This window comes from Netta rufina, assembly GCF_964035555.1.
Source record: "Netta rufina genome assembly, chromosome: 3".
NCBI lineage: Eukaryota > Metazoa > Chordata > Aves > Anseriformes > Anatidae > Netta > Netta rufina.
Window position 1 is genome coordinate 20,109,350 of NC_140125.1, and position 15,291 is coordinate 20,124,640.

At 39.5% G+C, this 15,291-nt stretch overlaps 1 protein-coding gene and 1 long non-coding RNA gene across 4 annotated transcripts in view; both read left to right on the forward strand.

Moving 5' to 3' along the window:
- Positions 1–15,291, forward strand: part of RPS6KC1 (ribosomal protein S6 kinase C1) — an 87,262-nt gene that overhangs the window by 3,578 nt on the left and 68,393 nt on the right. For 2 of the 3 annotated variants that reach the window (XM_084284294.1, XM_084284295.1), the window contains exons 2-4: positions 2,001–2,036; positions 6,501–6,621; positions 13,200–13,315. In XM_084284294.1, the coding sequence (XP_084140420.1) occupies positions 2,001–2,036; positions 6,501–6,621; positions 13,200–13,315 (273 nt within the window). Of the gene's footprint in view, positions 1–2,000; positions 2,037–6,500; positions 6,622–13,199; positions 13,324–15,291 lie in introns of those variants that run through there. The other variant, XM_084284296.1, reaches the window with a different exon arrangement.
- Positions 2,941–4,257, forward strand: LOC311207922. Its single transcript, XR_014618301.1, has 3 exons — positions 2,941–3,034; positions 3,243–3,359; positions 4,126–4,257. It is a non-coding gene; the product is annotated as an uncharacterized lncRNA (long non-coding RNA).

Below are 15,291 nucleotides of genomic sequence, written 5' to 3' on the forward strand. Positions count from 1 at the left end.
GTAGGTATCCTAATGACATTTTTTAAATAGATGAAAGTTGCTTGCAGTAGAGATTTGCAGGAGCTGATCGCATTGATCCTTTTGGGAGGACTGAAAAAGTGCACTGAAAACCTGGGGGATAGTGAGATGTTTGCCAAACCCGTAGGTTGGGTGTAGGCTGGATTGGAGGGGAAGACCTCTTTTGGGGTTGACCTTCAGGAAAGGATATGAAGAACAAAGTAGGACAGCACATAAATTATTACATACTGACTTAAAGTTGGCATGGCTGGTAGGTATAGAAGGCAATGTAACATTAGAACAAGTGTGAAACAGGGCCTCTGGGTTTTATTCCAGATTCTTACTAACTGGCTGGGTAATTACTCATCTCTCTGGGTCTCCTTCTGCCCATCTGGTAACTTACCTAGCTGCCAAAGCTGTTGTAAGGCTTTAACTAAAGGTGAACTGCAAAGCAGAACAGTTGGTGTGTGCCCTTTGGTTTTCTTTTGTGAGGTGTAGCCTTGCCTGTGCTGTCTTCTTTCTCCAGCTCTACGGGTCTGCTACATCGGATGCAGCAGCCCCTGGAAAAGAAGGGTCGAAGTATTTCACAAACTGTACACGTGAACTGGCTGGTAGGGAGGGAGGGAGCAACAGCCCCAAGGTTAACGTTCGGTAAAGTTGCCAAATGTGAGGTTACTCACAGATTTCCTCAGGGTGAGGAAAAGTTGAGGGAGGTTTTGACATTGTAGGCTGTGTTAGAAGAAGAGGACTTACTGTGCAGTGGGGGGGGAGAAAAAAAATTAAAAGCGTGAAGGAAAAAGCCTTAGGTCTTTTGGGACCTTCTCTTTTCCATCTTGGCTTCTCTGAAATGTGTGGAAGCTTACAGTGGTCTGTGTACCAAGTTGGTTTTATGCAATCTGGGAGGCTTCAGCAAGGATTCTTGACAAATGGAAGGGGGGGAGTGAGCAGGGCGTTGTTGTTGCTTAGCAAGGAGTAGGTGAAGCTTCACTGACCATCTGGGACCAGGAGCTGAGTGATGCTTGAGGTCCAGTGGGGTGGGATTTTAGCCTGTGGGGTGCGAGTCATGCAAACTCCTTGCACTTGCTTATTTGTGTCACCCATTCACAATCCTAATCGTTTTGGGGGGTGTGAGTGTGTGTGTAGTCTTAGTTTGGATCGAGAGTGCCCTATTTAGCCAACAGTAGGCTAATTATTTTGTTAAACAGCTTCGGTAGAATTATAGTGAAGGATGCACTGACTTACCCAAGGTAATTGCAGTTATGAATTAAAGATGTCTGGTTGTGATTGATTGTGTGGATACGCTCTTACTGCTGCTTATAAACCCAATACAGAGCTTGGATTACAAAGGCTTTTGTGATCGATATTTATTTAAAGAAAAAAAATATCTCAACAATATACTTCTTTTAATTTTTTTTTTTTTATTGTACGTAGCCAAGCCTTGTTTTTGCTGCAATTTCCCTCCAGACAAAGTCATTTATAATTAATTAGGCAAAGAGTGTTTAAGTAGAAACAAACACACAAGGACAGAGGCCGTCTCGTGCGCATGTTGATGGCAGTAAGTAAAGTGAAAATCCTGTCTTAATAAATTCAAAGCCTTACACCTCACAACGAGGCTGTGCATAACGTGTATTAAGCCAGGAATAGCCTTGATTAACTCTGCTTATTGGGAGTAATGTGACCCTAATGTGAATTAACAGGGAAAGGCTGGAGAGGTGCTGGGGGTGTGTGGCTTTGTTCTGTGGGATGCCTTCTCTGCCATTTTGCCTAGCACGTGCGTCTGTATTTCTGGTAACAGCAACTGTCTCTGCTGCTGGAGCTCCTTACCCTGCTGTATTTGGGTATCAAACTTCCCTGAAACTAAACGAAAACGCTTCTGAGTGCAAGGAGGAATATGCAACTGTTTGCCTTCTTGCCAGATTTTTACTCCTCAGCAGCAAATCATTGCACGATTCAGTTTGGGATAGTAAATCCAAGCACTTAACGGGTTTTGTTTTGCCTTTCAGATTGTTTCAAGAAAAAATCCAGAGGATGTCCAGGAGGTAACAGTTTAAACTTGTGCAAATGTCTGTTTGTGTATTGCATTATGCCTTTTGAAGTGTCTTTGATACAATTTAGCAATTTCCATGTATTTTGTCATCCTAATTGAGCATACTTTTTTTTTTTTTTTGTATGTTTCCATATGTCTTTTGCTTTCATAGTTGCAAACAGTAGTGAGTGTAACATGTTGCAATTCTGCCCTTGGTGATGAATCCGGACTTGAAACAAAGTCTTAGGGAGTAAAGTGTCTTTTGATGACAAACTGGCTTTGATAACTTTGCAAGCTCGTTTCTCGGGGCTGGAATTGGCAAATTGATGGCTATTTAACTCCTACCCATACAATTAGAGATCAGTCTGCAATCCAAGTCTTAGGTCTCAGCTGTAGGTATTATTCCTCTCTTTAACCAATATTTTACGAAAAGCCTACATCATTACTGTCTATTAGTGAACAGGGAAATTGGAGGAGCATAGGAGCAGTTGAGAGAGGTCAGACTGCAAATCGTGTATTAGTCCTGCCTCTTTGAGGCTCCTTAAGTATTTTCCCATGATGTACTTTGATAAAACTTTAGAATTGCTTGCTCTTTGCCTCTTCCAAGAAGGCTCTGAATAAGGGTTTGCTGTATTCTCGTGCCTCTTTAAAGCCTCAAAAGACTGCTAGGAGCCATTTTTTTGAGACAAAAAAATGCATCATGCTTTTCTTTCTTGGTTATTTTCAGATTAAAAATCTTTTTTTTTTTTTTTTCTGGCTTGATTTCTTCTGGACTAATGACTTGACATTGTTCATACTATATTATACTATGTACATGTGATATCTTCCCTCAAAAGCGCAACCTTTTGGCTTTTCAGACATTAAGTAACATATGCATATGTTGAATTTCTGGTGCAGTCTCGTACCACAGTTGAGGAGAACCTGGATAGTTGATGAAAGAAGAGCCTATAAGTGAATTCAGTGCATCTCTGTATGGTCAAACATGAGTTACTGATTAGTGGCTTGGCAGAGGTGAGAATTGCCTACTACACCTAATACCCCCTTTGTTGCATCCTTCTTTGAAATCTTGAGGATCAGACAAGCATGAATGTTCATGCTTTTGCCACTATTTTTTTAATCTATAGAAGATTAAAGTAGTTTATCCGAATCAGACATAATCATGGACCTAGTTTTAGACCTGCATTATTGTAGCTTGTAGCTTGATGTTCACCTTTTCCAGGGAGACTCCTGAATTGAGCCCACCCATGAACACACTCTGCCATTACCTTAATCTTCATTTGTGGGAAAAGCACTTTATAGCAGCTGTTGATGAGCCGTTCCTCAGAAAAAATATATTGTAAGTGTCTTTCAGCTAGTGTATTGCATGAATATATGTTAAACAGTTCTGAAAAAATAGCAGACCAGTATCCTTTAGTCCTTGCTTTAGCTTGTAGATGTAGGTTAGCCTTGCAGGATTCCACATACTCTAGTCAGCAAGGAAACGTAAATGTGCCGTGAACTTGTTGATGAATGTCCTTTTTCCACACTTACTGCATTCAAATTAAGTATTTTGCATGTGATAGCGTGGTAGCTATGGTGTGATCCTGTTATAAGCAAACAACTGAACAGCAATACCCTTCTGAACAGCAATACCCTAGGCAGTAGTTTCTGTAAGGATGAATTATAATAAGAAAACAACGTACATTGGGAGCTTTTCTGCTACGCTTGCTTCTTATGACAGCAAAAGAATTGTGGGCAGTCTCTGAGAGAAAAAGAGTATGCTCCTAATCTGCTCCCCAGAAAATAAATTGACCTCAGTTTTCCAAAACTGCTCAATGAGAAATTCAACAGACAAACTTCTGTACGCGCACCAACCCTCTTGCTTTATGACCTGTCTCGTGCAAGCCCTTCCCCTAGCCGTACAGACCCACGTGGCTGTGCCTGCCTGCTCGTGCAGAAGCCAATTTCATGGCACTGCTGCGATGCTACTACACGCGTTGTGGATGTGCAGCTGTCCATAAGGCTGTGTACTCTAACCTCAGTTCTACTCACCAGTTTTCTGTCACGTCTGTTAACTGCACTTCAGAAGACAGTCCTTTAATACACGATCTCTCCCGCTACAGTGAATTACAATTCAAGATACCCCCAACTGTTCTTGCTGGGACAGGAAGGAAGATAACCTTGTAAGGGCTTTCTTCTCAAAAGGACGAAGTTAACGTGAAGTTGTGTGTGGAGGAGTTAATAGATACCAAAAGGCTAGTGGCCTTCATTTCAATTTCCTTGCTTCTGGGCGTTGATGGTGGCAACATGGCATGCGAGGCAATTGTAGCTAGGGCAATCGTATTTTTTTTCCCCCTCCCCTATACTCATTCACAGAGGAGAAAGATGGTTCATTGTGGAACACAGGAATTGGACGAGTTAAGAGAGATCTACTGGCTCTAGCTATGACAAGCACCTTACTGCGCTGCAATTCTAGCATATGTTTTATGATATACTTGCTGTGCTTTGTTGGGCCTGGAAGTATAATGTGTCCTTCCTCCAAATCTGACTTCTGATGAGTATGTTAGAGCGGGAGCTTTGCTATCTTTGCTCAGCTGCATGCATGCAAAGGCATGATCTCCGTGAGCTTGTGAAAGGTTTCAGGATGACCTTCACTCCTTTGCTTTGTAAGCTGCTTGTGGGTATGTTTTCTCCTCTTGGCTACTGGGAGATCGCTTGCAGCAGCAGACAAATAATACTTTCTAGTGGAACAGAATCTCGCACGCTTAGTTTTTGGCAGCTTTTCACATTGTCTCCAGGTACTGACAATACAGTAACTTAATGTTTCGCGACTTTGCTGTTTAAACCAATTTTATGTTCTATACGCACACTGTTTAAGAAGTACTAATCATCTACTTTCTGGATATTGGCATAGATGGAAGTACAGTATTAGAAAATTATTGTTTCTGAAATCAAAATCACTAGTTGGCCTTTTTGGGAGATTCTGGTCTTTCTTACCTTGCCTGTGGAACTCCATCAAACTCCGTACTAGTTGTAACTAGTCCTAGGTGTGTGTGCGTGGTAGGTGGGGCTGAGTCAGGGCTGCTACTGTCTGCGTAGCTGAGTTGGTAAGTTGGATGGGGTGTTGCCATATTAAAGCTCTCAATATCCTCTCTGACAGTCCTGTTACCTTATATCTGCATCCCTCTGTAGATAGGACTTGCATCCACTGACAATTGGAAGGCCTCTGACCAAAGTGCTAACAAAACCAACCAACCAAAAAAAATAAATCTAAAATGAAACCTTTTGCTTATCTCCAAGTCTGATGTCCTTGAAAAAAGTAGTTCTACAATTATGATCGCTCAGGAGAGTGTAACTGATTATATCATTCAGTTAAATATTTTGAATATTTTAAATGGTATTTAGTTGTATTAACGTAGTTGAGACATTTGACTGATGGAATCAACTTTTGAATTTGTTACAATCCTTTTTTATTCCCATTTCTACACTAGTGTTGAATGTTATTATGGTGGCTTAGTGGGTCTAATCAACAATGAAACCAAGATATAAAATACCTTTGTATTTTCTTTTTCTTTCTTTAAATCCTGATAGCAAACCTGTTAGCAGTCAAGTGTAAATTTTGTTGCTCAGTTCTTTTCCTGGCCTGATTTTCCTGCTGGGTTCTCCTTTCTTGAATGGAAGGATACAAAGAAAGGGATGGAAGAAGGATAAGGTAGATACCTAACTGGGAGGAACCTGCCTGGGAGATAACTACTTCTTTCTGAAAAGGATAAATCAGGAAAATCTGGTGTAATGAATGCTCTCCTTGCGGTTCTGATGTCAGAGATTTTGTCTAGATTACAAAAGGGAACGCATTCAATTTCTGATGAGAATTATTACTAATAAACAATTTTTCACGGGGGCTTGCATTTGCACATGATCAGCAGTTTATATAGGCACATAATTACGAGCTATTTTTCAGTTCTAGGTGCTTCGTGCTCTGCCTGTGAGAATTCCTCTGTCCATAAGGCTCCATGCAAATCCTTTACCTGTACTGATTTCTCTTTCCTCTTTTTCTCTTCTGCTGTTGTGTCTCTCCCCCGTACCTGCAGCTGCGCCAGGCACAGCATGCTGTTGAGTGCTGGATAGTGAAATGCTCCTATTCGGCTCTTTTCCCCCTCTCTTACTGGTTCCCTGTGTAGCTCTGGATTGCATTGTGGCTGAAACAATGCTGCTTTTGCCCTCTGTATTTCCTTCATTCAGCTTTTACTTGATATTTTGTCTGTACACTGTAGTCTTGTTATTCCAAAGGAGGGTTGGGGATGGATAATGAACCAAGGTAAATTTTTTTATGGTTATTACACTTGGCAGTTCAGATTGCATATTTTTGTTGAACGTATAAACTATGAAGGTAGCAGTCTGATTTGCTTAAAAACATATTTGTGATGTGAACAATGAACATATGTGAGCATATTTGTCATGACCCTCACTAATACTCCCCCCTCTCTCTCTGCTTCAGATAGTCGTTTGGAAGAGATACAGTGACTTTAAGAAACTGCACAAAGATCTCTGGCAAATTCATAAAAACCTATGCAGACACACAGAACTCTTTCCACCTTTTGCCAAAGCCATAGTATTTGGTAAGCATGGTTTCCTCCTGAATTGCTGAAATTCGTTGACAACTCAATATCCATAAGTACATCCTGTTCTGAGGCTGCATGGAGAAATATTTTCGATGTGCTTTTTAGTGCTCAACTTTTTGCCTTGTTGTGAATGTCTTACCAGTAGGTATGCTGGTGTCACAGCTTGATGTTTTTATTAATTGTTTATCAGGATGTTCTTGCTGCTTCCAGGTTAGAAATGTAAGCTCAAACATTTATTGATGTATATGTTTGGTATTTGTAAAACATACATTCCCTGTTTTCAGGAACATATTGTCTGTATTAGCTTTGTGAACAATGCTTGAACAATGAACAAAGATTTTCATATATAAGCTGTCTACTTATCAGTGAGTTATAGTAAAGTGCCAAGTAGTTGTTGAAGAAAATTTTTTATTTTAGGAATTTGATTATAATTATCAATTGTATCTAGCTACACTTTTGGGATCAGTTTTACTTACAGCCATTAGTTGTTTCACAAAAAGCAGCATGTAAGATGCTTGTGACTCTACGTGAGAAGTATATGGCAAAAAACAATTAGCCAAAAAATCCTCTTATTTTATCCTGAAATATGTTGTCGTGAATAGATGCGGGTGGATTTTCAGCAAAGTGGTATGATTACATAAAAAACACCTCCTGAATATTCATAAAGCATAAAAGAAAATTAAAATTTAATATCACTTACATAACATTGTTTGCGTTTTGAACCTTATGTTATTATTACTAGGTAAGTAATATCTTGAGCTATGCAGAACTCTGAAATACATTGAGAACAGTCCCTACAAATGTGAAATTGACATCTTCTCAAAAAGTGTGTGTTTTTGTTTGTTTGTTTTCAATGTCCTTCCTTAGGTCATTTTTTTTTGTTTTAAGCATGTGCCTTTCATTGATTTTTATGCCTTTTTTGTGTGTGTGTGTGTGTGTGTTATGAGTTGTGTGTTTAACATTTTTTTTTATTCATCCAGTGTGCATTTTGCACTTTTCTTGGTGTTTTTCATGTTCCCCCCCCAAGCATTTAATGTGTGTGTGTTGAGTGTTTGTTTTTCAAGTTTTTTTGTATGCACCTAGTGTACTGCTTTCATCCTGTGTACAATTTAACATTTTTGGCATCTGTCTAGCATGTCTTTCTGTGTATTTTTGCTTGTATAGCATTTCTCAGTTGGGTGCGCTCTTTTTTTTTCTCTTCTGATGTGTGTTTTTTGGCACTTTAACAGCTTTTTAAGCAGCCAGCGTGCATGTGTGGCATGTTTCCACGTTTTCCAAGGGCAGTGTTTTTAGGCGTGCATCTAGCACATGCTTTTGCACGTTTTTTCCATGTCACGAGTTATTGTGTTTCAGCATCCAGCATGCATTTGGCATTTTTGGCATGAATATAGTCCATGTTTTTGTCCAGTTTTCCAGATGTAGCATGTTTTGATGTGCATCTAGTGTGTTTTCTGCGTGTTTTTTTTAGATACGTAGTATTTTTTGCATGCATTTAACACATGCTTTTTTGCATTTTTTTCTTAACTGTTAGTTCTTCTTGTATTGTGTGCTTTTTTATGCTTTTTCAGTAAATGTCAAACAAACAAAAATACCCCACAAGCCTCTGTTACTTTGAGATAGTCAGGCCTGTCAGTTTGCAAAGCTCCCAGACTGAGGTTGTTTTGTCCCACCATTTTGTGTGACAGCACTGTGGTACTGCCCTCGTTATGGCACTGTAGTGGTGTTTCCTGGCAGCCCTCCTTTGCCTCAAGTGCTAGAGAAGCAGTGTGAAAATGCCCTTGAAGCAAAACCTCAGCCTGGAAAGCACACTATTTCCCTTAGTTTCAGGATTTCAAATTCTGCCAGACTTCTAGTTTTTGCTATGTAGTGGTACTATGTTTTTGATGACTGCTGCATGTGGGCATGGCATTGAGATCTTTTAAAGAATATACTGACATAGTCATGAATTTAGCTTATAACCCAGGTCCAAGCTGCTCTAACAGCTTTGGGGGGTCCTTGGACTCAACCTGTTGTTTGAAATGGCTGAGTGAAATGTAAGGATGCTGAACTCTGGTGTAGACGTCATGGTTCTCTGTGCAGAGCTGTGTAAAATTCTTAAATTAAATTGCCTTCCATGTCACTTATGTTGTAACCAGCTATTGTGAAGTTCTGCTTTTGCTCATTTATTCAGTTAGAAGTGCTATGTCAGAACTTGCACACTAATGGTTAAATAGAGACCGTATTATTTCATCTTAAGGTGATTTTAAGTCTGATGTACAAACTAGAGTGCTCATTAAACAAGTTATTTACAAGCCAATATTTATTTGCAAAGTGTAACTTATTTTCAGGTAGAAGATATGGTAGCTGGTCATATGGGGGAGAAAGAAAGGGGGACAAAAATAAGAAAACTGGGGTTCAAGAGAGTACATACTTCTAACGTCTTAATTTTAAATTGTCAGAAATGCAAACTTGTACACTTTTAGTGTATTACCTCTGTAAGTCAGGGAAAAATTGAGTGAAATCCCCTTTAAAAGATGTTCTTCTTTTGGATGGGATGAACAAAAGTGACTGCAATGTATATCGTAAGAGAAGGAAATCTACAGAAATGTTCAATGTAGTTACTGACGAAAAGCTCTTTGAAGTTAAATAACATACTAAACATCTTACTACATCTGAATGAAGAATACCAGAAAAAGAAAGTAATGTAAAAAAAAAAAAAAAAAAAAAAAAGGTTTATACATAGTGGAAAGGAACAGAAAAGTCTGATTCTTCTTCAATTTAAGAAGAGTTATTTTAAATTTAATTTAAGAGTTGTTTATTTAAATAATCTTTATTTAAAGAATAAAATGTTCCTGTTGATCCTTACATCTCACTTCTACACATAACAGGTGCTGTCTTATTTCCATCTAAAGCATTTATCTTCAGTCCTAATACTTCTTGTGCTAGAGGAAAAATGGAAACTTAGATTCTGAGTTTTTGACAAACTTGTTTTTAGTTTTGTTCAGTTAATGGTGGGCTGCAAGGTCTACCTCTGTTAGGATCTTGCTTTTTCAAGGTGCTTTAATGAAACACTGCAGAAATGCTTCTTCCCTGTGGTGATGTTAAATTTGTTCCTGCTTTTAAACAAGTTACTTATTAGCATTGCAAGTAGTTGCTGTCAACATAATTCTATTTTTTTAAGTGCATGTGCTTTAAATTATGTATAAATATCATTTTGTGGACAGTATACAAGCGAGCACTATTAGTTCTGACAGCTGAATTTGTACTAAAAGTGTGAAACCTGAGCAGAATCAGAAGTTGCAGCATTCAGAGTTTCAGGAGATGGCGTGGAGAACCGAGAAATATTTTGAAAACGAATATGCTGTGCTGCTATATTTGGTACAAGCAAGGATGTGCCACATCTGCAGAACTGAGTTGTCTTGCATGTTTTACACCACAGTTTTTGAAGATTATAATGTGCAAATGCACGTATTCTTGTGCAGTTATAATGGAGCTGCTTACATCGAAGCAGGAAGCTTGTTACGGGTGGGGAAAACCAAATAAATCTACTTTTTCTGCGCTTCTCTTGAACCTTTTCCACCCATCTTATGGAGGAGACATAATGACCTTGAGCATGGGAATCTCAAACAGATCTGGCTGCTGAAACTTCTAATTGTTATGCTATTATGATACATATTTGTGAGGAGGGATTACTCTCATTCCCCAATACGCATCATAAGAATTTCTTCAGTATTTTCAAACTACTTTTTTTGTTGGCAACTTTAAGTATGTCCATATGTTGGCTGTATATGGCATTGTACCAAAATACTGGTAAGTCCGTACTTAGTGTTTCTTGTATAACAACTGCACAGATGTGCTTGAATATTAAAATAAATAAATTACTCCTCTCCTTTCTGAATTTATTTGACAAAAAGAAGTAAAAAAACCACAAATGCTGGTAATGTTTGTTAGCAGTGAGCCAGAAAGATCATTTAGGTTATAGTAAACTCAAGTAATGACCTTTTGGGCTTGAAAATACCAAATGAAGGAGGAGGGTATTTAAGAATGAGGTGTGGTGTGCAGTTGGAAGTCTTGTGAGAAACTGAAACGTGAACACAAGCTGTGCTAGGTGTTTTGTGTTTCAAATCTGCTCCAGAAACAATGGTGGATTCTCTTTCCAGGAATTTGCATTTGTTTTCTGTGTGTGGAAGAAATTCTGGATGGATCGTTGCTGGAGCTGTAGCCTAATTGTGCTTAGTGTTTGTGGTATGCTGAGGCTGTGCTGAGATTTCCTAATGCTCTGTGAAGACGTGATCCCTCTAATTAAGTCTTCATTTGTCTGAGAGATGTGAATAGTGGAAGTAATGTTGATTTAGATGTAGGAGGACTTCATGGTTGAAATGCTCATCAAGTCAGATGGGTTTCTAAGTACCTTTGAAAATCTGGACAAGAAGGGGGAGATTAATCCAAATGTTGAGCAACAGAAGATTGCTTGGGGGTAGGAGAAAGGGGAGGGGAAGGAGTTAGGCAGGGCTGGCAGGGAATAAAACTGCCACAGATTACAATCCATGAACAAACCAGTGCTGAGCAACATTGTCCCTTCCTGTAGTTCTGTAACTGGTGGTTCTCTTAGTGGATCATGATGCTGATGAGCTGGAAAATGTGACAGTGAATAATATTTCAATAGCTCTGTCCAAACATTATTTTTTTTCTTATTTGTGTAAGCTCAGTTTACTGTCAGAAAGTCAAATGTCTTGCTCATGTGGCTAGCATCTGCTCCATTTGGGAGGGAAGGTGGCTGCAAACATATTTCTGCAAAATATGTGAAACAGAAGATGAGGAAGAAGAAAAATTTGTTATTGCTTTCAATGAAGGAGTAGAAGGGAGAGAGGAGAGATCCCTGGGAAGCCAGGAACGATATCTTGTATACAACCTGTGCAAGGCATTCATTCTGTAAGTTTCTGACCTTGTTAGCTGCTTGTTTCTTTGTAATAGATTTTCTGTTGCCTTACATCAGTGCTGGTGTTATTTTGTAGTTGAATTTAACTGCTCTGTGTTGTGCTTTATTGAGGAAAGTTGTTTCTTCATGCTGTCTTGTTCTGCCTGCAATGAAGTGAAGGCCAAAAAGCGCCTGCAGTGTTGCTGTGAAGATACGTGAAGCAAAATGAGCAGTTTAATACAGCCAGATTTCGGTATTGCCACTGAGCGTGGTAGCATTGCCTCTGCCTCCTTTCTGCTTGCTTGTTGCCCACTCTTTTGTATGTCTGCTAAGGTTTGTACAGCTGAATGGCCAGGGTGAGCAAACCACGGAGCTGATCCAGCTGAAAATTAGCCCAGCAATGTCTTTCCTTTCCTTTCATGGAAAAATAACCCTAAAAAGCTTTGTTTGTGATCTTCTGAGTATGTATGTGTCTTTCTAGTTTTATTTTATTTTTTTCTGTTACCACATGGGCAGGAGCTATTTACTTGAAGATTTTCTGCTTTGATATTTTCTTCTGGGACAATTTTTTTTGCTTGCTCTGAGTATAAATGACTTTTTTGCTTCTGTATTCATTGTACCTTTTTGTCCTCTTCAAAGGTGAATGCCACGGTGCTGTTACAGGTGGTTCTTATTTTTCTGGTCATGCTGTTACAGCAATGCATTTTCTTAAACTTGTCTTCCCAGTCCTTTTTTTCCCCTCTTTATAGCTGTTTCAACTATCTGTTCTATTCTCCTCCAATTATTACGGTTAACCTCTGTCCTTTTCCTTTTGTAAACTTGTAACTGTTTCAACAACAAAGTGATGTTGATATGAAAAGCTAAAAGAAGTTGTGTGCAATTGTGAAGAATGTGGTTTTAAGGTAGCAATGCAAGGGTTCTTTCTCCTGAGAAGCAATTCTCTGAGGTGAGCTGTGGGATTGTTTTTTAAATACACATATATTTTCTAATTGGCATGTCTTGGGTGCTGGGTAAGGAAAAGGAAAGGACCATACATTGCAGTGAGTGCAGCCTCCCAGCCCTGATTACCTCCCGAATCCAGGGGGAGATGAGACCCTGTCTGCATGGAGCTACTTCAGAGGGAAGTTTCAGTGCCTGGTGGCTTCAGCGTCTCCCCTGCGACTTGTCTCCGTAAATGGGGCCTTGGGATTGATCATCTCTTTGGGGGCTCTTAGCAACACTTCTACTTTCTGCTCACGTCGTGCATTGTTCTTGAGAATCCGTGAAGAATGCTCAGCGCCTGACAGGATTTGGGCCGTAATCAAGGCTGACACTGACTGGCGTATTGTCAAATTGTGCACGTATCATTGCTTGTTAGATAACACTGGACATCCGTTAGTGTCTCTTGGCTAATCAAGAGTGTTGCCTCACATATTCTTACGATGAGAGGGTGAAAGATTCTTGTCGTAGCTGCCAGCTTTCATCATCTGAGCGGATTGCAGAAGACGGTACTCTAGGGACAATTGAGAATAGGAAGTTTGAAGATTTGCTATGTTCTCCTGAAGCGTTGGAATGACTTTCATAGACTCAGGGAATTGTCTCCAGAAGGTTGCTTTTGTCTCTTTAATTTATTTATTCGTTGTTGGTGGTGATTATTGCTAGTTATTTCTAAAGCTGTCAATCCATGTGTCTGTTTCAGGGCGATTTGATGAAACTGTGATTGAAGAAAGAAGGCAATGTGCTGAAGATCTGCTGCAGTTTTCTGCTAATATCCCTGCTCTCTATAATAGCAAACAGCTTGAAGAGTTTTTTAAGGTTTGTTAGTATTTGTAGGAGTATTTGCTTCTTATTGATGTGAATAAAGTAGAGTGCTGATTCTGCTTTACTTTATAAGCTACAGAGTGACAACAAGCTGATCTGATGCGCTTTGTGAAGTGACTGGGAGTTTTCCATTCACTCTAGAAATCTAACTTTAAAAAAAAAAAGAGGCATATCACACCTATGAGTTGGGAAGTTTTGCAGGAACTTTGGGTGAAGGGATTTGGAATTTTTGCTTGTTGAATGACGAGCAAAACCAGTGATGTTAAATACAGATGGTCTGGGGAAGTAATAAAAATATTGTTACTATTTCTGTGTTTTATGCAGTTGTTTATAGTTTCAAACTAAAGAAAGGAAGGCTGAGTAGACTCTTCTCTTGGCCTGTTAGGGACTGAGGTCCATGACAACAAATTTGGTATATGGCTTGTCAAACATGCTGCTGATACAGATGTGAGAACCATTCGCCAGAATATGGTTTGGAGCAATAAGTTGATTGACTTCCTTTCCATTACATCTGAAGGAGTTTGTTTTCAATAGTTCCTTCAGACCTCTCTATTTTCAGCGTGCTCTGACATCCTGCAAACACATAAGCATAAATTTACTTGTAAGCACCATAATAACTCCCTGAAATTAAGGAAGTGCTCATCTGTTTGAGACTGGGATGTGAGTGTATTGATGTGTTTAGTGTATTTAAATGGTAAATGTGAAAGCAAAATTACAGAAAAGCGTACAAATTCTCACTTATTTTCATGATACAGTTATAGCAGAACCCTTTAAAATGCTTAAGATAACTTTCATTAAGCTTTGGCAGCAACAATGAATAGGAGACTGAAGTAGAATATTTTACTCTTCAGTTTGTTTGCATGTGTGCTTTTTTGGTTCTTGGGAAATATTTCTGTTTTGTGCTTTTTGGGCACTTTGTTCAGAGGTTGCCATCCTTTGCTTAACAAAAGTATTAGTTTTAGCCTTCCACTGGACCTTTTCTGGCTTTGTAAGGCAATAAACAAACCTAGAAAGGCATTCATTGTTACAGGAGAAAATCTACAAGGGGAATTATGCAAGTGTAATAACTTAAGCTCACGTGCTAGTTGATGTGTTATTTTCCTGTAAGAATGCCTTAGGTTTTGATCAGTTACCAGCCCAGCCAGGGTCCTTCAGCTCTGCTGAGGAGTGGTTTTGTTCCATTTCAGATTTCTGTGTGAGTAGCCATGGAGAGGTGGAGTTGGACAATGAAGTCTTAGAGACAGCTGAAGGGGATGCTGTGTGCATCTATGGGCTAGCTAACATGAGAATGTGCTGGGCTAGTTCAAAACTGATTAGAAATGCCTGCTTATAACTCTGCCTTGGAAATGGTGCAGTTTCTAATGAAATTGCATGGAAGGTATGTTACTGAGAAGTGAAGCAGAAACTAAAAGAGCAATGACAACAACAACAAATATTCAGGTGTTTTCTTCTGAAATTAATTGTTCTTACTCTATTTACCTCTAAAGTCTTTTAGGCTAATACCACCCTTGTATGCTAGCTCTGGTCTTATCGTCCTCGTTTGTCCTCTCTGGACAATAACTGAACTCACCATGCTGGGTGGGCCATTGATCTAATCCACCAACGATCCTGCATGAAGGACCTGTTGACTTGGGGAACACCATGGAAGGGCACAGACTGAGTCACAAGAGGGCAGGAGCATCACTGCTCACTCCATGAAAGCTCTGGGCTTTGCAGGCAGACATGCTGCAGCCTGTGTGGTTCAGGACTCTTGTTACTCGCCACAGAAGCTGCAGTAGGCTGACTGTTTTGATATCTAAATAGTCAGTGGCAAGCAAACATGGCCTGAACAAGAGCTCTTGTTTTGCTTTGGTTCTTTACAGGGAGTGCATTGTGAATTTTATGGCTTAAAATGTACGGGGTCTGGCTGGGAGGATTTGGTCAGGCTTAGTTTCACCCCTTGAAATCTGTGAGAAGTTGTACCAGCTCTT